Source organism: Aethalodelphis obliquidens, unplaced genomic scaffold (assembly GCF_003676395.1).
Source record: "Aethalodelphis obliquidens isolate GAN/ISIS:26980383/991018 unplaced genomic scaffold, ASM367639v1 scaffold142, whole genome shotgun sequence".
NCBI classification, from domain to species: domain Eukaryota; kingdom Metazoa; phylum Chordata; class Mammalia; order Artiodactyla; family Delphinidae; genus Aethalodelphis; species Aethalodelphis obliquidens.
This window is the reverse complement of record NW_020838086.1, coordinates 122,375-146,198: the sequence shown is the minus strand read 5'-3', so window position 1 is coordinate 146,198 and position 23,824 is coordinate 122,375. Positions and strand designations below refer to the sequence as shown.

The 23,824-nt window shown below is 42.6% G+C and overlaps 1 protein-coding gene across 2 annotated transcripts in view; it reads right to left on the bottom strand.

The window, feature by feature from the left end:
• Positions 1-36: 36 nt before the first annotated feature.
• LEO1 (LEO1 component of Paf1/RNA polymerase II complex) overlaps positions 37-23,824 on the bottom strand; it is a 49,264-nt gene continuing 25,476 nt past the window's right edge. The window contains exons 7-12 of one of the 2 annotated variants that reach the window (XM_027099784.1): positions 16,580-16,674; positions 15,903-16,037; positions 14,669-14,804; positions 13,172-13,301; positions 9,615-9,712; positions 37-279 (exon numbers count right to left, since the gene is read on the bottom strand). In XM_027099784.1, the coding sequence (XP_026955585.1) occupies positions 175-279; positions 9,615-9,712; positions 13,172-13,301; positions 14,669-14,804; positions 15,903-16,037; positions 16,580-16,674 (699 nt within the window). In that variant the 3' untranslated portion in view covers positions 37-174. Of the gene's footprint in view, positions 280-9,614; positions 9,713-13,114; positions 13,302-14,668; positions 14,805-15,902; positions 16,038-16,579; positions 16,675-23,824 lie in introns of both variants that reach the window. The other variant, XM_027099783.1, reaches the window with a different exon arrangement.

The following is a 23,824-nucleotide window of genomic DNA, read 5'->3' as shown; positions in this document are numbered from 1 at the left end:
CTGCTTTGGGAGGGGTCAATTTCTTGAACAGAGACCTGCTTTTTAAATTTTTTTATTACAATTAAAATTACTCAAAAGCAAATCAATTTATTTCAGTCAAAATAATTCATGTTTACATCATATTTATAAAACAAACTGTACAATAAAATACATAAAGTTCTCACATTTTCTACTTCAATCATCATCTTCTTCCTCTTCGTCACTGATCACGTACTTCTTGTGCTTTTTATTTGCTTTATCATCATCTTCTGCTTTTCTCTTTCCAGAAGGCTCACCTTCCTAAACAGATAAAAATTTGAAGAATCTCAAAGTTCATAGAGAATATTTCTAGAAAGGTTTATCAAAAGTAGCTCTGAGCTGAATAACCCTCTGAAAACCCAAAAATAACATAAATTTTAATAAGAACATTTACCAGCTGAATAAAACCAGTGGTTAAAGTCATGGCCAGTTTCCAAATCTACAGGTACTAGAGGCATTCAAAATGACTACGGAGTAATAACAAAACTAACCCTAAAACCCAATTTCAGGCCCATGAGGGCGAGCTAAGCAATTATGACCCAGTCTCACAGGGGGAAGAAGCTGTTGTACATAGAGAAGAGCTGCAGGAAAGTGGAAATGGGCTTTGCCCTGGGAAGAGTTAGGGCTCTCCCAAAGAAGTCAGCCTATATAACTGCTTGTTCTGCTGACTATTTTGAGCATAATTAGGCATTTACTTAAACTTTTTTCTCCACGTGCTGAGCATTTCACTTCTTCGTTACCTAAAAAGCATTCTAAAGACTGTCAATTTTTTTTTTTTTGTGGTACGCGGACCTCTCACTGTTGTGGCCTCTCCCGTTGCGGAGCACAGGCTCCGGACGCACAGGCTCAGCGGCCATGGCTCATGGGCCCAGCCGCTCCGCGGCATGTGGGATCTTCCCAGACCGGGGCACGAACCCGTGTCCCCTGCATCGGCAGGTGGACTCTCAACCACTGCGCCACCAGGGAAGCCCTAAAGACTGTCAATTTTTTATTATTTATTTATTTATGGCTGTGTTGGGTCTTCGTTTCTGTGCGAGGGCTTTCTCTAGTTGCGGCGAGTGGGGGCCACTCTTCATCACGGTGCAGGGGCCTCTCACTGTCGCGGCCTTCTCTTGTTGCGGAGCACAGGCTCCAGACACGCAGGCTCAGTAGCTGTGGTGCACTGGCTTAGTTGCTCCGCGGCATGTAGGATCCTCCCAGACCAGGGCTCGAACCCGTGTCCCCGGCACTGGCAGGCAGATTCTCAACCACTGCGTCACCAGGGAAGCCCAAGACTGTCAATTTTTTGAAACAACTATTTCTTGTTTTGGATGTACTAAAAACTCACATAATAAAGATTTTTTTTTTAATATTTGAAAAAATATTTTTGAAGAAATTAAAGGCTTTCATACACAAGTTTCCACTGCTTAAAGTCACGCTGTATAATGTTCTAATAGAAACAAAGAATTTGGTAAGTTTTCTAAAAACACTTCTTACAGATAGAATTTGAACAGATCAACATTAAATAATATCAAAAATTGATTAAAATGAAATGATACTAAATATGATACTCCAGAATTGCCTTAACAAGACTCCTCACCAAAAATAAAACAGGGTGAACAAAGTTTAAAAGTTGAAGTTGGGGAAGGCCAAGCATCTTACTATCCTGTCCAGAGAATGCTTCTGGATGTAGCATACAAGCTGGCATAGCCACTTTTTCTGATGCCTGGCCCTCTGAGGAGAAGATATCAATACTATCTCACACTTGTTTCCTGCCTTATTATCCCAAATGCATCCCCACAGAGCTGAAGTCATAGGAGAATTCAAAGGGGTAAGTTATGAATCCACAGGAATTCAGATCCAGAAGTCTTCCTGCACTTACTTCCCAGCTGGCAGCAATAAAGTTACCCCAACAGCTAGCCTGGAAGATGGATCCTGCCCCCAGGCTGTGACAAGCCTCCTTTCTACTTCCCAGCCTTGAGCAAACCTAAACACTTCTCTCCCAACCCCACACTGGCAAAGGCAAGAAGCACATTCACTACTACCACCACTTTTCCTTTATTTTCAGCTGATGAATCTTATCTTAAACTATTTACATGCCAGCCTGGTTTGTGGCAACCTTCTCCAAGTCAACTTCAGTGTGTATGGTCTCTTCAGCTCTAAAGTTCTTTAATAGGTTTAAATTTGAGTGAATAAAAGAATAACGGGCATGGTAGGTCTAAAAGGTGGTAGAGCCTGTCCTAAAGGAACCTAGACAGGACCAAGCAGCTGGGAAGTCAGGAGCCAGGTCAAAGCTCTCCCAAAGAAGTCTAATTGGCACCGGTTCTAATCCACTGTCTCGGGTAAGATGCTCTGGAATTCTGCTCTGAAAATCCTTCCAGGACTGACTTCCCAGGCGGCTACAGACAAGCACAGTAAAGCCCAGCAAAGGCATGCAGGCCTGCTACTCCCAGGACTTAGAAAGTTGAGTGGCAACCTTCAGGAGACCTCATTTTGTGAAAGCAGGGGCGTGGGATTCTGCCTTAGTGAACTTGGCTGGAATAAATCCCTGTGCCATGTAAATGCAACAAATAACAAAAATACTCATATATTAGATGCACATAGGCTGACTGGAGAAGATGGCGAAAGAGTAGGATGCGGAGATCACCTTCCTCCCCACCGATACATCAGAAATACATCTACATGTGGAACAACTGCTACAGAACACCTACTGAACGCTGGCAGACGACCTCAGACCTCCCAAAAGGCAAGAAACTCCCCACATACCTGGGTAGGGCAAAAGAAAAAAGAATAAACAGAGACAAAAGGATAGGGACGGGACCTGCACCAGTGGGAGGGAACTGTGAAGGAGGAAAGGTTTCCACACACTAGAAGCCCTTTCGCGGGTGGTGACTGCGGGTGACGGAGCGGGGGAGCTTCGGAGCCACGGAGGAGAGCGCAGCCACAGGGGTGCGGAGAGCAAAGCGGAGAGATTCCCGCATAGAGGATCGGTGCCGACTGGCACTCACCAGCCCGAGAGGCTTGTCTGCTCACCCGCCTGGGCGGGCGGGGCTGGGAGCTGAGGCTGGGGTTTCGGAGGTCAGATCCCAGGGAGAGGACTGGCAGCGTGAACACAGCCTGCAGGGGGTTAGTGCACCACGGCTAGCCAGGAGGGAGTCCGGGGAAAAGTCTGCAGCTGCCGAAGAGACAAGAGGCTTAAAGGAGCTCCAGAGACGGGAGCGAGCCGCGGCTAAAAGCGCGGACCCCAGAGACGGGCATGAGACGCTAAGGCTGCTGCTGCCGCCACCAAGAAGCCTGTGTGCGAGCACAGGTCACTATCCACACACCCCTTCCGGGGAGCCTGTGCAGCCCGCCACTGCCAGGGTCCCGGGATCCAGGGACAAGTTCCCCGGGAGAACGTACGGCGCGCCTCAGGCTGGTGCAACGTCATGGCGGCCTCTGCCGCCGCAGGCTCGCCCCGCATCCGTACCCCTCCCTCCCCGCAGCCTGATAGAGCCAGAGCCCCCGCATCAGCTCCTCCTTTAACCCCGTCCTGTCTGGGCGAAGAACAGACGCCCTCAGGCGACCTACACGCAGAGGCGGGGCCAAATCCAAAACTGAGCCCCGGGAGGTGTGAGTACAAAGAAGAGAAAGGGAAATCTCTCCCAGCAGCCTCCGAAGCAGCGGATCAAAGCTCCACAATCAACTTGATGTACCCTGCATCTGTGGAATACCTGAATAGACAACGAATCATCCCAAATTGAGGAGGTGGACTTTGGGAGCCAGATAGATTATTTTTTCCCATTTTCCTCTTTTCGTGAGTGTGTATGTGTATGCTTCTGTGTGACATTTTGTCTGTATAGCTTTGCTTCCACCATTTGTCCTAGGGTTCTGTCCGTCTGGTTTTTTGTTTACTTTAAAATATTTTTTTCTTAATACTTATTTTTTATTTTAATAACTTTATTTTATTTTATCTTACTTTATTTTATTTTATCCTCTTTCTTTCTTTCTTTCTTCCTCTATTTTCTCCCTTTTATTCTGAGCCGTGTGGAGGACAGGCTCTTGGTGCTCCAGCCAGGCATCAGTGCTGTGCCTCTGAGGTGGGAGAGCCAACTTCAGGACACTGGTCCACAAGAGACCTCCCAGCTCCACGTAATATCAAACAGCGAAAATCTCCCAGAAATCTCCATCTCAACACCAACACCCAGCTCCACTCAACGACCAGCAAGCTACAGTGCAGGACACCCTATGCCAAACAACTAGCAAGATAGGAACACAACCCCATCCATTAGCACAGAGGCTGCCTAAAATCATAATAAGGCCACAGACACCCCAAAACACACCACCAGACGTGGACCTGCCCACCAGAAAGACAAGATCCAGCCTCATCCACCGGAACACAAGCACTAGTCCCCTCCACCAGGAAGCCTACACAACCCACTGAACCAACTTTAGCCACTGGGGACAGACACCAAAAACAACGGGAACTACGAACCTGCAGCCTGCGAAAAGGAGACCCCAAACACAGTAAGATAAGCAAAATGAGAAGACAGAAAAACACACAGCAGATGAAGGAGCAAGGTAAAAACCCACCAGACCTAACAAATGAAGAGGAAATAGGCAGTCTACCTGAAAAAGAATTCAGAATAATGATAGTAAAGATGATCCAAAATCTTGGAAATAGAGAAAATGCAAGAAACATTTAACAAGGACCTAGAAGAACTAAAGAGGAAACAAGCAATGATGAACAACACAATAAATGAAATTAAAAATACTCTATAAGGGATCAATAGCAGAATAATGGTTAGCAGAAGAACGGATAAGTGACCTGGAAGATAAAATAGTGGAAATAACTACTGCAGAGCAGAATAAAGAAAAAAGAAAGAAAAAAACTGAGGACAGTCTCAGAGACCTCTGAGATGAACACAAAGCTTCCTAATACAGCCATGAATGCAGGTCCCTAAAGACACAGGAACAGGCAGCCCAATTGTTGGAGTTGTCTTCCAACAATTTATTTTTTAGACTGATTGTAAAACTCACATTAGAAACCAGCTCTCAGAGTTTATTTAACCCAAAATATACCTAAGAATATATACAAATAAGGGTGTATTAAAGTATAAGTGACCAACACCAAGAGTGTCAAGGCTTCCAGGAAACACATTCAGAATCCCAACCACACTGGAGGGGAAGCTGGGACTACCCTGGTTCCAAGTTGCTGATGGCTCCATAAACAGAGGGGCCTCTAACAGGTAAGGCAGGGCTGACAAGGGGGGAATGGAGGCTCCATGAGGCAGAGCTGGGGGAGGAAAGAGAGACATGGAGAGGAACCAGACCACCAGCACCACATTCTAGGTAGTCCTTGGCAGGTCATCTCTTTCATCCAAGAAAGCTGAGGCCTGGCAGTGATGCCCTTCCTTCCCATCGTCTGCATGTTCCTTTCCACGGCAGTCTTTCCCTTTTCCACAGTTTCTTCTACTACCCATCTTTCCACTTTTGCTGTAATTTAGGTTTTCTAAAGTTTTCACTGCTTACAAAAATAAGGGAGGATAAAAAGTTCTGTTTCTCTCCTTTTTTGTAACTTAGACCCTGTTGGGGAAGGGAAGCTAGCATTCAACCACTTTCATATCTGTTATTTACTATAATACAACTTTACAAGGCAGCGAGCATAAACCCCATAGAACAGATGAGGAAACAGACTTGGAAATGTGAGATGACTTGCTCAAGGCCATACAAGTAGTATAAAATAGCCCAAGATTCAGTAATCCAGTTCATTCTAATCCAGACCCATGCCCTTTCCCCATATCAAGGAATGCTCTGGTGACAACGGTGTTTCTCTGGGGTGGGGACTTGGGGTCTGAAAACTCGCTTTATCTCAGAGGAATAACTAGGCTCATGGCGTGTGGGTAGGGTTTAGTGTGCAAATAAGGAGAGGGACCTAGAGCAGGTCTGACCCCTTTCGTCCTCTCTCCCATTGTGACCCATGCCAGGACTTGAACTGGGGCAATAAGGGGAGGCAGAGGCAGGGGTTGGGAGGTCCAGGCAGAAGTAAAGTCTCTGTTGTCAGGAAAGGGGAAAGGAGGGGTACAGGAAGACTTAATGGCGAGTATTTGGGTGTGGAAGATAGAGGTATAACGGACAGCTAGGAGGCATTTATTTTAAAATAAAATGCCTGTATAACAGACAGCTAGGAGGCATTTGCAAGAGACATTTTTAAGTCAGGAAGTTACAGGTTTGCAATTGCCCAGACTAGAAGAAGACTATTTGATGGATCACATTTAGAAATCTCATTTCTGAGAATACTAGAAATAAACAGAAGTCCCATGGCACTTTTCAAGTTTTATTCACAGTTTCTGCTTGCCAAAAAATAAAACGGCATCTGCTTAGATGAGGATTCCTGTTTGCCAACAGTTCAACATACTATAAATGCATGATTAAGATGTTTCCTATCTAATTTAAAACAAGTATGTTGCAGAATAATTTAAAAATTTTTGTCTAGTTATCTTCCATAGCATGCCACTTTCAAGAAAGACTGGGAAATATTAAATGTTGTAATTAACAATAACGCAAGAACAAAATTCTGTTTCACATGAGAAAAGAGCTCACAGAAGCTCACAGTTCACAGGCCAAAATGATCAAAATACATTAAAATCATGAATAACAGGAACACAACAATGTTCCCACAATATGGCAGAACAATCCTTTGAATAACCCTCCCATTGAAAATTACAATGATGAAAAACTATGAACAAACCAAAGTGATGCCAAGAAAATAAGGTGTAATCAGAGACCTAAAATTAAGCAAAAGCAAGAACCCACAGAGATAAGCACAGCACGAAAGCAGGCTTTCTCCTTGAAGACATTTACCAAACTGTGTGAACATGAGCTTGAGGTTTTATGCCTTGCAGGGTGCTGAGGACAGGAGACAAGAGCCAAGTGGAGCAGATTAATAGCAGACCCCAAAGGACTGTATCTTTAGTGTTCAGGTGAAGTAGAAATAAACCCAGGCCCATTTATCTGAGGCAGGGGTAAGCAAACCTTTTTGGTAAAGGGCCTGAGAATAAATGTCTTAGGCTTTACAAGACATATGTATGATTTCTGTTGCAACTAATCAACTCTGTCACTATAGAAGGAAAACATCCATAGACAAATACATAAATGAATAACCATGGGTGGATTCCTAAAAAACTTTATCTGAAAAAACAGATGGCAGGCCAGATTAGGTCAGTGGGATGTAATTTGCCAACCCCTGTTCTAAATGCCTGCAGGATAATTTCTAATCTCTAACATTAGAACTAATTAACAGGGGATTAAAACAAAAAATTTAAAATTTCTAGGAAAATTCATAACCACAAGTCAGAACCCATACTTCCAGTAAAACTAAGAAGATCTTATTCCAAGAATATAATTTAAAGTAGTCCCAAGGTACCTGGCAGAAGCAAATATATACCATCTTTGGAGGAATCCATCAATCTAAGCCACAAAAATTCCCATTGATCTGAGCTAAGTAAATCAATTGCAGAGCACATGGAGAAATAAGTCATCATGAAAAAAAGCCAGCAGATGTAACTGGCTGTAAAATCACACATGTAAAGATTTGAGACACTGGAATTCTCAGACATAAAAGACCATACATGTAGGTTTCAAATATTTAAAGACATTAAAAGGAGAAACTGAAAAATATAATTTAGGAGCAGAATTTTAAAAAATGACCAATTAGAAAAAGAAACTAAACCGCTAGAGATAAAAAACTGAAACAAAGTAAAACTTCAATGCAAGAGATTAACAATGTATTAGACAGCTAAAGAAAGAAGCACTGAACTAGAAGGATCTGAAGAACTGTCCTAGAATGCAGGGAGATAAAGACATGGAAAATATGAAAGAGAGACTGAGGATCTGTCATGGAGGATAAGGTAAGAAGGAATAACATGCATCTAATCAGAGTTTCAGGAAGAAAGGAGAGACAGAATGGTACAGAAGTAATATCTGAAGAATTAATGGCTGAGAAATTTTCAGAACTGATGAAAAATACCAATCTACAGATTCAGAAAATCTAACAAATCCCAATCAGGAAAATAAAAGGAAACACTAAGTAACATACCATAGCAAAATTCAAGAATAGCAAAGATAAAAATAATCTAAAAAGACTTAAATAGGGACTTCCCAGGTGGTGCAGTGGTTAAGAATCTGACTGCCAATGCAGGCAACACAGGTTCAAGCCCTGGCCCAGGAAGATCCCACATGCCGCAGAGCAACTAAGCCCTTGTGCCACAACTACTGAAACCAGCACACCTAGAGCCGGTGCTCTGCAATGAGAGAAGCCACCGCAATAAGCCCACGCACCACAACAAAAAGCAGACCCTGCTCACCACAACTAGAGAGAGCCCGTGCACAGCAACAAAGACCCAACGCAGCCAAAAATTAATTAATTAATTAATTAAAATAAATAAATAAAAAGACAAAATAAGTAGGCCATGGGGATGTGATGTACAGCAGAGTGACTACAGTTAATAATACTGTATTGTGGCCTTCCCTGGTGGTACAGTGGTTAAGAATCCGCCTGCCAACGCAGGGGACATGGGTTTGAGCCCTGGTCCGGGAAGATCCCACATGCCACAGAGCAACTAAGCCCATGCGCCACAACTACTGAGCCTGCGCTCTAGAGCCTGCGTGCCACAACTACTGAAGCTTGCGTGCCTAGAGCCTGTGCTCCACAACGAGAAGCCACCGCAATGAGAAGCCCATGCACCGCAACGAAGAGTAGCCCCCGCTCACCACAACTAGACAAAGCCCACGTGCAGCAACAAAGACCCAACGCAGCCATAAATAAATAAATAAATACTGTATTGTACAATTTAAAGTTGCTAAGAGCATAGATCTTAAAAGTTCTCATCACAAGAAAAAACATATAACTATAACTAAACATATAACTATTGTGGTGTGATCATTTTGCAATATATACATATATCGATCAAATCTTTATGTTGTATACCTGAAACTAATATACTGTTATATAATGTTACATGTCAATTATATTTTGAAAGAAGACTTAAAATTTCTCAGCACCTGTACTCTTATAATTTGAAAAGGATACTGTCAAAAACATAAGTTAAAATTCCTTTGGAAATTTATTTCAATAATAGATGGGAATTTATTTTCTTGAATTACTCAATACTATTTCAAATATGAGTTCATCTAAATAAAAACAGATTTTTCTACCATAAGAATTATTTCTGTAATTTAAAAAATATATTGAAAATAAAAAGAGAAAAAGAAAGAAGAGATACATGCTCTGATCTACCCATATTAATGATTTCTAGTTCTCTAGTCGAGCCTTGGTATCTCAGGGCCATGTGTCTTCCCCCAGGCCTTTCCATCTACCTGGCATGCCCACCCTGGCTGGTTTGCCCTGCACACCTACCATTATTCCTTCAACACCCAATGAGAGGTCTCCTTCTCTGAGCAGAGGTATCAGACCCTCCTCTGGGCCACCCCTAGTCCTGTTACTGGATTTATCTCTCTGAGCTTCAGTGAAGTGTGTAGACATCTATCTGTGCTCCTGGGCTGTGAGCTCCTCTTCATTCCAGGAGTTGACTTGTAGGTACAGGGTAAACCTCTAGAATTGAATAAATTTGGTTTACCTCATCACTGGTGAGTTTCTTTGCTTTGAGTAATCTTTGAGCCTTATCTTCTTCTGATCCCTCATCACTGTCTGATGAATAGATTCTGGCTCGTTCCTCTGAAAGCAAAGGAAGAAGATTTGTAAGTGACTTTCAAAGACAATGATCCATTCATTCCCAGATTTTTCTTCTGATGAATATCTTTAGTTCCTTTGTACATTTTTTCCAGAGGAAACAAATAATTAAAAGTTTTTAAAACTTAAAGGTAAATGTGGGCTTCCCTGGTGGTGCAGTCGTTAGGAATCTGCCTGCCGGTGCAGGGGACGCAGGTTCAAGCCCTGGTCCGGGAAGATCTCACATGCCACGCAGCAACAGAGCCCGTGCACCACAACTACTGAGCCTGCGCTCTAGAGCCAAGAGCCACAACTACTGAGCCTGCGTGCCACAACTACTGAAGCCCATGAGCCTAGAGCCCGTGCTCTGCAACAAGAGAGGCCACCGCAATGAGAAGCCCATGCACGGCAACGAAGCGTAGCCCCCGCTCGCCGCAACTAGAGAAAGCCCACGCACAGCAAGACCCAATGCAGCCAAAGATAAATAAATAAAAATAAATTTATTTTTAAAAAAAAGGTAAATGTAAGTTTAGATATGTTGAAATGAAGCACTTATCCTCTCAAATACAAGAATGGTTTATCTGACCACTTTTTTTTTGGTATCTGACCACTTTTAAATATTAAAAAGGCTTGTGCAAGCTGATTAAAGAGACAGACACCACTATTTCCAAATAAGTTTTTAAAATCTGAGTCATTCTTTTATCAGGGTAACAGTTAATTCCAAAATAAGTTTTAAAGATAAAAGCAAGAGGTGGGGGCTTCCCTGGTGGTGCAGTGGTTGAGAGTCCACCTGCCGATGCAGGGGACACGGGTTCGTGCCCCGGTCCGGGAAGATCCCACATGCCGCGGAGCAGCTGGGCCCGTAAGCCATGGCCTCTAGGCCTGCGCATCTGGAGCCTGTGCTCCGCAACGGAAGAGGCCACAGCAGTGAGAGGCCCACGTACCGCAAAAAAAAAAAAAAAAAAAAAAGCAAGAGGTGGTTTCCTGGTCCTGTAAAGACGGTTTGTTGCCAAGTGGACATTTCAAAGGGAGATGGAGATGAATAACAGCCTGTGCTGATGCCCCAGCCCAGGTGAAGCGCAGGTAGAATAAGAACAGGTGATGTTAGACCAACCCCCTCACCTCAGAACCCAATGCTCTCCCCTTCTCCCCATTCCCTGCCTATCTGACTATTGGACAGAACTGATCACTAATGAACTTCTCCATTAGGTTTTTAATCACTGGGAAACTGAATATTATATAACTCTCCCCTAAAAAATCCTCAATTTTTTCATTTTTATTTAGTGTATATGTGATTTATTTCCACAGTTAATATTTTCTGTGGGAAATCTGCACTAACAAAAAAAATAAAAATAAAAATAAAAGGTCTAGGGGCTTCCCTGGTGGCACAGTGGTTGAGAGTCCGCCTGCCGATGCAGGAGACACGGGTTCGTGCCCCGGTCTGAGAAGATCCCACATGTCGCGGAGCTGACCGCTGAGCCTGCGCGTCCGGAGCCTGTGCTCCGCAACGGGAGAGGCCACAACAGTGAGAGGCCCGTGAACCACCAAAAAAAAAAAAAAAAAGTCTCTGTACTATAGTCCCAAAATAAATAAAATGCAGTTGCTGTGAAAAAGGAGAAGGGAGTTTCACAGGATGGTCAGAGAAAGGGAAAATTGGGTGTTCTTATAATTTATCATTCTAACAGGGCAAAACCAGGAACATGGTCACCCAAGGTATACCTTACATTGTACAGTGATTCCCGAATCTCTATCAAAGCTAACCTGGGGGGGATTAGATCCTCATTTTATAGATGGGGAACTCAGTATTCAGAGACATGGAGTCACTTGCCCAAAGCCCATGAGTGGTAAGAACAATGACAATAGTTTGGGGTAACATTTATTTAGTACTTGTTATATGCCAAGGGCTGGATGAAGTACTTTATATGTATTATGTCATTCGATTCTCAAAACAACCTCATCATGGTATAAATACTATTACTAATAGGTTGTTCTTTTCTTGATAAGGGTAACAGAAAAGAGGTACTGTAACTTTCCAAAAGTCATCTAACTAAAAAGTAAGAGAGTTGGGAATTCCCTGGGGGTCCAGTGGTTAGGACTCCGTGCTTTCACTGCTGAGGGTGTGGGTTTGATCCCTGGTTGGGGAACTAAGATCCCGCAGGTCGTGTAGCATGGCCAAAACCAAAACTAAACAAAAAGTGGCAGAGCTGAGTCCAGCCCAGGTCTTCCATCTTCAGGTTCAGTTTGCTTTTTTAAGCATGACATCTTGCTGCAGGCTGTGGGAAACTTCTGGAGATAGACACGTCAGAAGTCAGATCGCCTTGGTTCCAGAACTGTCCATGTACCAACTATGTGTCTTTGGGCAAGCCACTCAACCTCTCAAAGTCTCCGTTTCCTCAGTAAGAACAAGACAAAAATGGACCTTGAGGCATTATGCTAAGTGAAATAAGTCACACGGAGAAAGACGAACACTGTGATCTCACTTGTATGAAGGATGTAAAAAAAAAGGAAAACAAAAAACCAAGCTCATAGATACAGAAAACAGATTAGTAGTTGCCTGAGGTGTGGTATGGAGGGTGGAGGAAAGGGTGAAGGGAGTCAAATGGTAGGAGCTCCAGTTAGAAGATAAATCAGTCATGGGCATGTAATGTACAGTGTGGTGACTGAAGGTAATAACACTGTACTGCATATTTAAAAGTTGCTGAGAGAGCAGACCTTAAAAGTTCCCACCACAAGAAAAAAAATTCCGTAACTACCTTTGGTGGCAGAAGTTAACTAGACTTACTATGGTGATCATTTCACAATATATACAGATACCGAATCATTAGGTTGTACACCTGAAACTAATATAATTAGTTCAGTAATCAATTTTTTTTTAAAAAGAACAAGACAATACTAGTAACTGGGTCTTAACATTGTTATGAGGATCCAATAGGATGCATGTTTGAGTATTTGCCTGGGATTCAGTATGTGCTGAATAAATGTTAACCATTATAAATTATTGGTTGTGAAAGAAGGGAATATGCAATGGAGAACTTTGAAAGAAAACACATGTACTCGCTGAAAAACTGAACTTCCTGATTCTTAAAAACTGAACTTCTTGATTCTTAACTAGTAATTTAAAAAGTTGAGAGAAGTTCCAAATATAATCGGCAGACTTTCAAATCAGAAAGCAGAAGCTCAAGGGATGAGTCTGAAAGCGAGAGGGCACAGGCAGCTTCTGCCCTTCCAGGCTGACCTGAAAGGATTCCACAATGAGTCTTTAGCTCTGTAGACCTCAAAATGTCTCACTCATTAACACTGGTTCCTTAAAAACAAAATGTCCAGTGACTGAGCATTCAGAGTATGCTCAATGCAAAGATAAATTCCTGGACCCCGACATGATGACATTTAATTTCTGCCCAAACTCACCTCGAATGCCCCCTTTGTACCGGTTTTTAATGGCAGCCAAGCTGATGGACTCCTCACCTTCCTCCTCCTCATCATATCGATCAGGTTCTAGGTAGCTAGCACTCAGCCCCCGCTGGTGCTGTTTCTCTCTCATGCGGCGCTGCTGAGATTCCCTACGAATAGAAGCCCTCAAACGTTCTTCTTCTTTCTGTAAAGAAGCAAATAAATTACTGAACTTTAAAACAAAAAATGAACTCACTTAGTGCCCCCTTGAAACTACTTTACTGTAAAGAACACGTAAATGCCTCGCCCAGGATAACACCAGTTCCTATGTCCTCAGGGTACAGTTCTCTCCATTTTACACCTCTGTTACCACACATGGTCATCATCTTGTTCGTTCGAAGGCGTGAAGAAAACACAGGGTGAAGAGGCAAAGGCTCCCTCCCTCACACCAACCGCCCCATCAGAACTGGCACCGGCACAGCCTTGGGAGATGCAGCGTCCCCTGTGCTGCCAGGCAGAGCCCAGAGTGTGGCGACCAGCCTGAGGAACCTCGTTCATGTCCAGTGGACGCCTGAGGGAGGCGGATTCTCTTCACCCTGAGACAGACACCTGACTTGCCCAGGCTCCACCAAACTACCATGGTGCTCATATATTCCAGTCTGGGGCCCTCAACCCAGAGAGCTCCCCACAGCTCCTGATGGCAGGATGGGGAGGTTCTGGTGGGGAGGGTCCCTGAGCCCCAAAGCAGAGCCTTCATTCCCTTCCAGCTGCCTGGCTTTTAGACATTGGGGTTCACTAGGCGGGGCCAGGGTATGAGAAGTCAGGGGTATTTGGTTCCTCATTGAATTGCTTTATTACTGCATACAACTCTAATTCTGTTGCTGGACACTGTTTCATTAAATAGTATGTGGTTGTGCTGAGTATAGAGTAAAAATCACTGTCAGTAGAATAGGGATTAAGAACAAACTAGCTGATTCCTTGTGCATTTCCATGCAAGCTGGGGATGTAAAGGAGGGCTTGGGGCATCTCTCAATGTGGTCCTGGAGTCTTCAAGGTCCCTCCAGCTCCCCTACCTTCAGGAGAAAAGGGGGGAAACTTCTTGTCTATTTATATTCTACCTAGACCAAATCTCTCGAGCATTTCCACTGATTTTTGACATGGACTCTAAACCAGATATAGATGATTTAATCATCCTTGAAATTATCTGTGAAAGTTCAGATTCTTTCAATCATCTGTTTGCCAAACTCTCAGGACCTGGTGGGAGAGAACCCAAGCCAGGGTTTGTTTTCATATATGATTTAATCATCCTTGAAATTATCTGTGAAAGTTCAGATTCTTTCAATCATATGTTTGCCAAACTCTCAGGACCTGGTGGGAGAGAACCCAAGCCAGGGTTTGTTTTAGGACTATCACCCTATTACCCATTTGCCAAATGCTTAGGAAATGAAACCAGCTCCGTGTTCATGCCAGCTGGAAGGATAAACAGTGGGTCAATAGGAGATGATGAACAACATTTTAGGAAATGCTATTCTTAATATTCCAAAATTCCAGGATAAACCTCAGCCAACATACCTTAATCATCTCTGTGCGCTGGCATTCAGGGTCACGACCAGCCATTGGTAAGATTCTAATCTTCTGTGTCTTTGAACATCTATCTGCAAGTGACAGGGTCATCTTTCTATGTGTGGCACTGTCTGTAGAGTGAGGTCTGCAGGAAATGAACAAAAATACCTCATTGTTTAGCAAATACATTTGTGAGCCAGTCATATCAACATCAAAGGAGGCCAGTGACCATTTCCTATTTTCTAGAAAAAAATAGGCAGGGACACAAAACAGTATACTAGATGGGGATTCTGAACTTTCTTCATTCTGTAGCTTACTAAAACATTCTTATCTCACAAGTAAAGTGAAATACGGAAAGCTGGAGTAAAAAAGGTTTGCACAGCGCAATTACCCTCTAGAAGCAGTAAATGGATGGGCTTAAGCAGCACTTACTGAATACTAAGTGCCAAGCACTGTACTTTTATGTTTTATATATTACATGACTTCATTGTCACAGCTCCTCTATGAGATAATTATTACATTTTATATATTAGGAAACTGAGGCAAGGAAAGGTTGAGAAAGTTACACAAGGTCATGCAAGTGGAAATGGGACTCAGATACAGGTCTATCTGATTCCAAAGCCTATAATCTTGCCCATTACAATTTTCAAAACTGTAAGTCATAACCAAGAATATTGTGCCCTCTCCAAAGATAAGCATTACCCAAGGAGGATGGTTTGCTTAGAATCAAGAAAAGAAAACCAGGAATGTTTCATTGTAGTGCCTACGCTGCCTAGACAAGGGGGATACTCTCGATAGCTGACCTGAGTATCCTGGGCTGCTTGGGGGACACATCCTTGGAGAGGTAATGGATGTAGCAGCCTAAAGAACAAGATGACCTCAGCCTTCACACCCACCAACTCACTGCCTTTCCTCTGATTGCATGCACACTAACAACCTCTAATTACTGCACTGACCTGCAAGTGTTCCTAGGCCTCCCGGCAGTTATAGTAATCACTGGAATTAATAAACTGACATTCTGGTTTACATAACAGTCTCTTGGAAGTTTAGGTAGCATGACCTGGTTCCCTGTGAAACAGCAACTTGACAATATAGCCTTTGAACCTTCAGAGCTGAGAACCAGATCTTGGTCTTTGGGGAACTATACTGCAAGGTTATGCCAATCAGGAGTCAGGCACTTTGAACAACACCTATATTTCACCGCTTTTATTGTAACAAATAGTACGTTGATGAGAGTAATTACCTGAATGTGAGTTTGGTTTTAAAGACGGCTTGTCCCTGTAGACCGGTACCTTGTCTTATAAAAAGGTGGTTGTGATCGCCCTGCAGTGGAGCCTTGTAAACATCAAACACCTCATTGCCTAAATGCAGGGACATGCTGAAAAGAAGGAACACTTCACATGTAAGTCAGAAAGCTTTCACTCTATCATTTTACTTCACTTAAAATGTGATTCAGCTGCTGCTTTCTCTCTTTACACACGATTCAGAAGGAAGGAAAGAATAAAGAAGGCGTGATGTGGAAAACGACCTACACAGAAGTACAACACTCTGTACGTTTATGCTTAGAAGTAAAACATGCTGTGACATTCACTCAGCCTCTACCACCTTCCCAGTGAAGGGCAGTTTTACTAAAGCGTCAATTTGTAAGGAGGGAGGGAAGTTGGTCTAACTTCTCCAGACTACTATGCTGGAGCCAAAGAGGACAGTCACATTTCCGGCCTACTTTTAATGTCTTCCACCAGCCTGTATGACCCTCAACTGCCTATTTATATTTCTCTCAGGTTTTCTTTGCAATGCCAGGGACTAAACAATGGAAAGTCTTTAATAAGAGGTGTACCCCAAATAAGCTCATATTCCAAAGCTTGATCCCTCCCAGCCACATTCTGGGCATTTCCATACTCTTCAGGCATTTGTGCTCACCTTCCATCGGACCACTTGACTATCCGAGCATTGCTTTCTTTAATTTCATTTCCTTCTTCATCCCGGCGTATCCTCCATCTTATAGTATTTTCTACCTGTTTTAAAACACAAGTGCCTCAGAACACTGTACCTTGTGCTTCTTCTCTCCTCAAGAGACACAAAATCACAGAATAAACGTGCATAGATAGAGACAGAAAAACAGACACTGAAACCCTCTTGTTTTAATCACCTAGAGATGCTGCATAAAATAACAACAGGAAAGAAAGTATGCTTAAGTGAATTTCTGAGCTCCCAGTGCTAGAACCAGAGACAGAGCTCAGTGCCAGAGCATCTGAGCAGATGCTAAATCTGTGGTAAACTCCAGGAGTTTTAAGACTCAGTAAGAGCTAGGAGGACAAGAAATAAGCCTTGAGGCCATATGAAATGGCACTTTAGGATTGAGACTCCCTGTATAAACGGCTTCTCTCACAGAGCTAAAACTCCAATAAATGTGGGACTAAAAAACTCTGCCAACTGGCCTAGGGAAGCTCCCCACACATGGGTAAGGAAAAAAAAAAGCACCTTATGAAAATAAAAACCCCAGGTTTGAGCAGGTTTAGAGTCTAACTTTATCTTAACTTTATGGGGTGGGTCGGGGGTAGGAGGTGGTTTGGGGTTGGGGAGAGGGAGCACCAGGCAGATGTGGAAAATATTCAACGGCTTCCTAAAATGAAAACTACTGTTACTGAAATTGAAAACTCAATGGAGGCTTCCCTGGTGGCACAGTGGTTGAGAATCCGCCTGCCAATGCAGGGGACATGGGTTCGATCCCTGGTCCAGGAAGATCCCACATGCTACGGAGCAACTAAGCCCATGCACCACAACTACTGAGCATGTACTCTACAGCACATGAGCCACAACTACTGAGCCTGTGTGCCACAACTACTGAAGCCCATGTGCCCTAGTGCCCGTGCTCCTCAACAAGAGAAGCTACCGCAATAAGAAGCCTGGGTACTGCATCAAAGAGTAGCTCCCGCTCTCTGCAACTAGAGAAAGCCCGCATGCAGCAATGAAGACTCAATGCAGCCAAAAATAAAATTAATTAATTTTAAAAAACAAAACAAAACTCAATGGGACTTCCAGGAAAATACAGCACACTAAATCCACATAGTTTATCCCTGCTGCATCCTGGAAACACACTAAAATGACAGTAAAGAATTAAAAAGGATAAACTCACGAGGATAAAGAAAATGTGAATTAAGATGGCATCAAAGAGAAGCCAACATTTTAAAAACCGATAGATCTAAGCCCAAGCTTCCCTCTGCCTCTGCCCTCACCACTGACCCTAACAGCACCTGCTCCCACTCCCAGTTAGATTTTCTGGATCTCCTCTGTTAACTGCAACTGTCTTTACAACTGAGTCCTAATGTTTTCCCTCCAGTTTCCCCCTTTACTTCTTTATTCCTCACTATATAAACAAACAACTATGAAGCTGGCTGATTAAAAACTCGATAATATTCATGAATTAAATATGATGTCAAATCTGAGATTTGTTTCCAAATAGTCTGGGTAAGGTGGGGTGGGGAATACAGATGAAACAAGATGTCCAACCTGACAACCACTGAAATGAGAGATGGGTACATGAGATTTTATTATACTGTTCTCATTATATCTGTATATGTTTAAAATTTTCCTGAATAAAGGAAACAAAACGAAATGATCTGTCACAATTCCTGCCTTCCCTCTCATACAAAACAGGTTAGCCACATACAGGTATGAAGACACATATGGGCCATTATCAACTGAGAAGCCACTTTGAAAAATGCTTCCTATTATATAAGGTGATTCAAATAATGATGCTATGAAAGGATAAAACACTCCTAGGTCTTACCCTACTGGGATGAAAGACACATCAAAGTACTTCTAAAGCCAGAGGACCTCATAGAGGTACATAAACTGTACCTGGTTCTTTGCCCATTAAAGAGTTAATTATACCACCAACTGACTCTTTAAAAATGGTCAGCCTAGGGCTTCCCTGGTGGTGCAGTGGTTGAGAGTCGTCTGCCGATGCAGGGGACACAGGTTCATGCCCCAGTCCGGGAAGATCCCACATGCCACGGAGCGCCTGGGCCCGTGAGCCATGGCCGCTGAGCCTGCGTGTCTGGAGCCTGTGCTCCGCAACGGGAGAGGCCACAACAGTGAGAGGTCCACATACCAGAAAAAAAAAAAAAAAAAAAGGTCAGCCTAGTCCCTAGAACGTCACTCAAGAAACCAAGCGTCCATGGTTATTTTCCATCACACACCAAGGTTTTGAAAAACAATCTGGAGAGATTGGTTCCAGATGGTGGAGTAGAAAGACATACGCTCACTCCCTCTTGCGAGAGCACCAGAATCACAACTAACTGCTGAACAATCATCGACAGGAAGACACTGGAAGTCACCAAAATAGATATCCCACATCCAAAGACAAAGGAGAAACCACAATGAGACGGGAAGAGGGGCGCAATCACAATAAAATCAAATCCCATAACTGCTGGGTGGTTGACTCACAAACTGTAGAATAATTATACCACAGAAGTCCACCCACCGGAGTGAAGGTGCTGAGCCCCACATCAGACTTCCCAACCTGGGGGTGTGACAACGGGAGGAGGAATTCCCAGATAATCAGACTTTGAAGGCTAGCAGGATTTGACTGCAGGACTTCAACAGGACTGGGGGAAACAAAGACTCCACTCTTGGGGGGCACACTCAAAGCAGTGTGCACACTGGGACCCAGGGGAAGGAGCAGTGACCCCACAGGAGACTGAACCAGACCTATCTGCTAGTGTTGGAGGGTCTCCTGCAGAGGCAGGGGCCGCTGTGGCTCACCGCTGGGACAAGGGCACTGGCAGCAGAAGTTCTGGGAAGTACTCCTTGGCGTGTGCCTTCCTGGGGTCTGCCATTAACCCCACCAAAGAGCCTGGGTAGGCCCCAGTGTTGGTTCACCTCAGGCCAACCAACCCACAGGGAGGGAACTCAGCCCCACCCATCAGCAGACAAGCAGACTAAAGTTTTACTGAGCTCTGCCTGTGAGAGCAACACCCAGCTCTACCCACCACCAGTCCCTCCCATCAGGAAGCTTGCACAAGTCTCTTAGACAGCCTCATCCACCAGAGGGCAGACAGCAGAAGCAAGAAGAACTACAATCCAGCTGCCTGTGGAACGAAAACCACATTCACAGAAAGACAAAATGAAAAGGCAGAGGGCTATGTACCAGATGAAGGAACAAAGATCGAGAAGATGCAAGAAATGTTTAATGAAGACCTAGAAGAATTAAAGAACAAATAAACAGAGATGAACAATACAATAACTGAAATGAAAAATACACTAGAAGGAATCAGTAGCAGAATAACTGAGGCAGAAGAATGGATAAGTGACCTGGAAGACAGGATGGTGGAATTCACTGCCATGGAACATAATAAAGAAAGAAGAATGAAAAGAAATGAAGACTGCCTAAGAGATCTCTGGGACAACATTAAACCCACCAACATTCACATTATAGGGGTCCCAGAAGGAGAAGAGAGAGAAAGGACCTGAGAAAATATTTGAAGAGATTATAGTTGAAAATTTCCCTAACATGGGAAAGGAAATAGCCATCCAAGTCCAGGAAGCGCAGAGAGTCCCTGGCAGGATAAACCCAAGGAGAAACACAGCGAGACGCATAGTAATCAAATTGGCAAAAATTAAAGACAAAGAAAAATTATTAAAAGCAACAAAGTTAAAGCGACAAATAACATACAAGGGAACTCCCATAAGGTTAACAGCTGATTTCTCAGCAGAAACTCTGCAAGCCAGAAGGAAGTGGCACGGTATATTTAAAGTGATGAAAGGGAAGAACCTACAACCAAGATTACTCTACCCGGCAAGGATCTCGTTCAGATTCAACAGAGAAATCAAAAGCATTACAGACAAGCAAAAGCTAAGAGAATTCAGCACCATCAAACCAGCTTTACAACAAATGCTAAAGGAACATCTCTAAGAGGGAAAAACAAGAGAAGAAAAGGACCTAAAAAAACTAACCCAAAACAATTAAGAAAATGGTAAAAGGAACATACATATTGATAATTACCTTAATTGTGAATGGATTAAATGCTCCAACCAAAAGACACAGGCTTGCTGAATGGATACAAACACAAGACCCATATATATGCTGTCTACAAGAGACCCACTTCAGACCCAGGGACACATACAGACTGACAGTAAGGGGATGGAAAAAGATATTCCATGCAAATGGAAATCAAAAGAAAGCTGGAGGAGCAATACTCATATCAGATAAAATAGACTTTAAAATAAAGAATGTTACCAGAAAAGGAAGGAAGAGAAAAGGAAGGACACTACATAATGATCAAGGGATCAATCCAAGAAGAAGATATAACAATTATAAATATATATGCACCCAACATATGAGCACCTCAATACATAAGGCAACTGCTAACAGCTATAAAAGAGGAAATTGACAGTAACACAATAATAGGGGGTACTTTAACACCTCACTTACACCAATGGGCAGATCATCCAAACAGAAAATTGATAAGGAAACACAAGCTGTAAATGACACAACAGACCAGATAGATTTAATTGATATTTATAGGACATTCCATCTAAAAACAACAGATTACACTTTCTTCTCAAGTGTATGTGGAACATTCTACAGGAGAGATCACATCTCGGGTCACAAATCAAGCCTCAGTAAATTTAAGAAAACTGAAATCATATAAAGCATCTTTTCCGACCACAACGCTATGAGGTTAGAAATCAATTACAGGGGAAAAAAACATAAAAAACACAAACACATGGAGGCTAAACAATACGTTACTAAATAACCAAAAGATCACTGAAGAAATCAAAGAGGAAATCAAAAAATACCTAGACACAAATGACAACAAAAACACAACAATCCAAAATCTATGGGATTCAGCAAAAACAGTTCTAAGAGGAAAGTTTATAGCAATTCAATCCTACCTCAAGAAACAAGAAAACTCTCAAATAAACAATCTAACTTTACACCTAAAGGAACTAGAGAAAGAATAAACAAAACCCAAAGTTAGCAGAAGGAAAGAAATCATAAAGATCACATCAGAAATAAATGAAAAAGAAATGAAGGAAACGATAGCAAAGATCAATAAAACTAAAAGCTGGTTCTCTGAAAAGATAAACAAAATTGATAAACCATTAGCCAGACTCATCAAGAAAAAAGGGAAGGGCTTCCCTGGTGGCGCAGTGGTTGGGAGTCCGCCTGCCGATGCAGGGGACACGGTTTTGTGCCCCGGTCCGGGAGGATCCCACATGCCGCGGCACGGCTGGGCCCGTGAGCCATGGCCACTGAGCCTGCGCGTCCGGAGCCTGTGCTCCGCAACGGGAGAGGCCACAACAGTGAGAGGCCCACGTACTGCAAAAAAAGAAAAAAAAAGAAAAAAGGGAAAAGACTCACATCAATAGAATTAGAAATGAAAAAGGAGAAGTAACAACTGACACTGCAGAAATACAAAGGATCATGAGAGATTACTACAAGCAACTATATGCCAATAAAATGGACAACCTGGAAGAAAAGGACAAATTCTTAGAAAGGTATAATCTTCCAAGACTGAACCAGGAAGAAATAGAAAATATGAACAGACCAATCACAAGCAGAGAAATTGAAACTGTGATTAAAAATCTTCCAACAAACCAAAGTCCAGGACCAAATGGCTTCACAGGTGAATTCTATCAAACATTTAGAGAGGGGCTAACACCCATCCTTTTCAAACTCTTCCAAAAAATTGCAGAGGCAGGAACACTCCCAAACTCATTCTGCAAGGCCACCAACCCTGATACCAAAAGCAAAGATACTACAAAAAAAGAAAATTACAGACCAATATCACTGATGAATATAGATGCAAAAATCCTCAACAAAATACTAGTAAACAGAATCCAACAACACATTAAAAGGATCATACACCATGATCAAGTGGGATTTATCCCAGGGATGCAAGGATTCTTCAATATATGCAAATCAAACAATGTGATATACCATATTCACAAATTGAAGAAGAAAAACCATATGATCATCTCAATAGATGCAGAAAAAGCTTTAGACAAAATTAAACATCCACTTATGCTAAAAACTGTTCAGAAAGTGGGCACGTAGGGAACCTACCACAACATAATAAAGGCCATGTATGACAAACCCACAGCAAACATCATTCTCAATGGTGAAAAACTGAAAGCATTTTCTCTAAGTTCAGGAACGAGACAAGGATGCCCACTCTTGTCACTATTATTCAACACAGTTTTGGTAGCCATGGCAATGAGAGAAGAAAAAGAAATAAAAGGAATACAAATTGGGAAAGAAGTAAAACTGTCACTGTTTGCAGATGACATGATACTATACACAGAGAATCCTAAAGATGCCACCAGAAAACTACTAGAGCTAATCAATGAATTTGGTAAAGTTGCAGGATACAAAATTAATGCACAGAAATCTCTTGCATTTCTATACACTAACAATGAAAGATCTGAAAGAGAAATTAAGGAAACAATTCCATTCACCACTGCAACAAAAAGAATAAAATACCTAGGAATGAACCTACCTAAGGAGGTAAAAGACCTGTACTCAGAAAACTATAAGACACTGATGAAAGAAATCAAAGATGACCCAAATAGATGAAGAAGATATACCATGTTCTTGGATTGGAAGAATCAATACTGTGAAAAGGACTATACTACCCAAAGCTATCTACAGATTCAATGCAATCCCTATCAAATTACCAATGGCATTTTTTACAGAACTAGAACAAAAAACATTAAAATTTGTATGGAGACACAAAACACCCTGAATAGCCAAAGCAATCTTGAGGGGAAGAAAACGGAGCTGGAGGAATCAGACTCCCTGACTTCACACTATACTACAAAGCTACAGTAATCAAGACAAAATGGTACTGGCTCAAAAACAGAAATATAGATCAATGGAACAGCTTAGAAAGCCCAGAGATAAACCCACACACCTATGGTCAACTAATCTATGATAAAGGAGGCAAGGATATACAATGGAGAAAAGACAGTCTCTTCAATAAGTGGTGCCGGTGAAACTGGACAGCTACATGTAAAAGAATGAAATTAGAACACTCCCTAACACCACACACAAAAATAAACTCAAAATGGATTCAAGATCTAAATGTAAGATCAGATACTATAAAACTCTTAGAGGAAAACAGGCAGATCATTCTATGACATAAATCACAGCAAGAT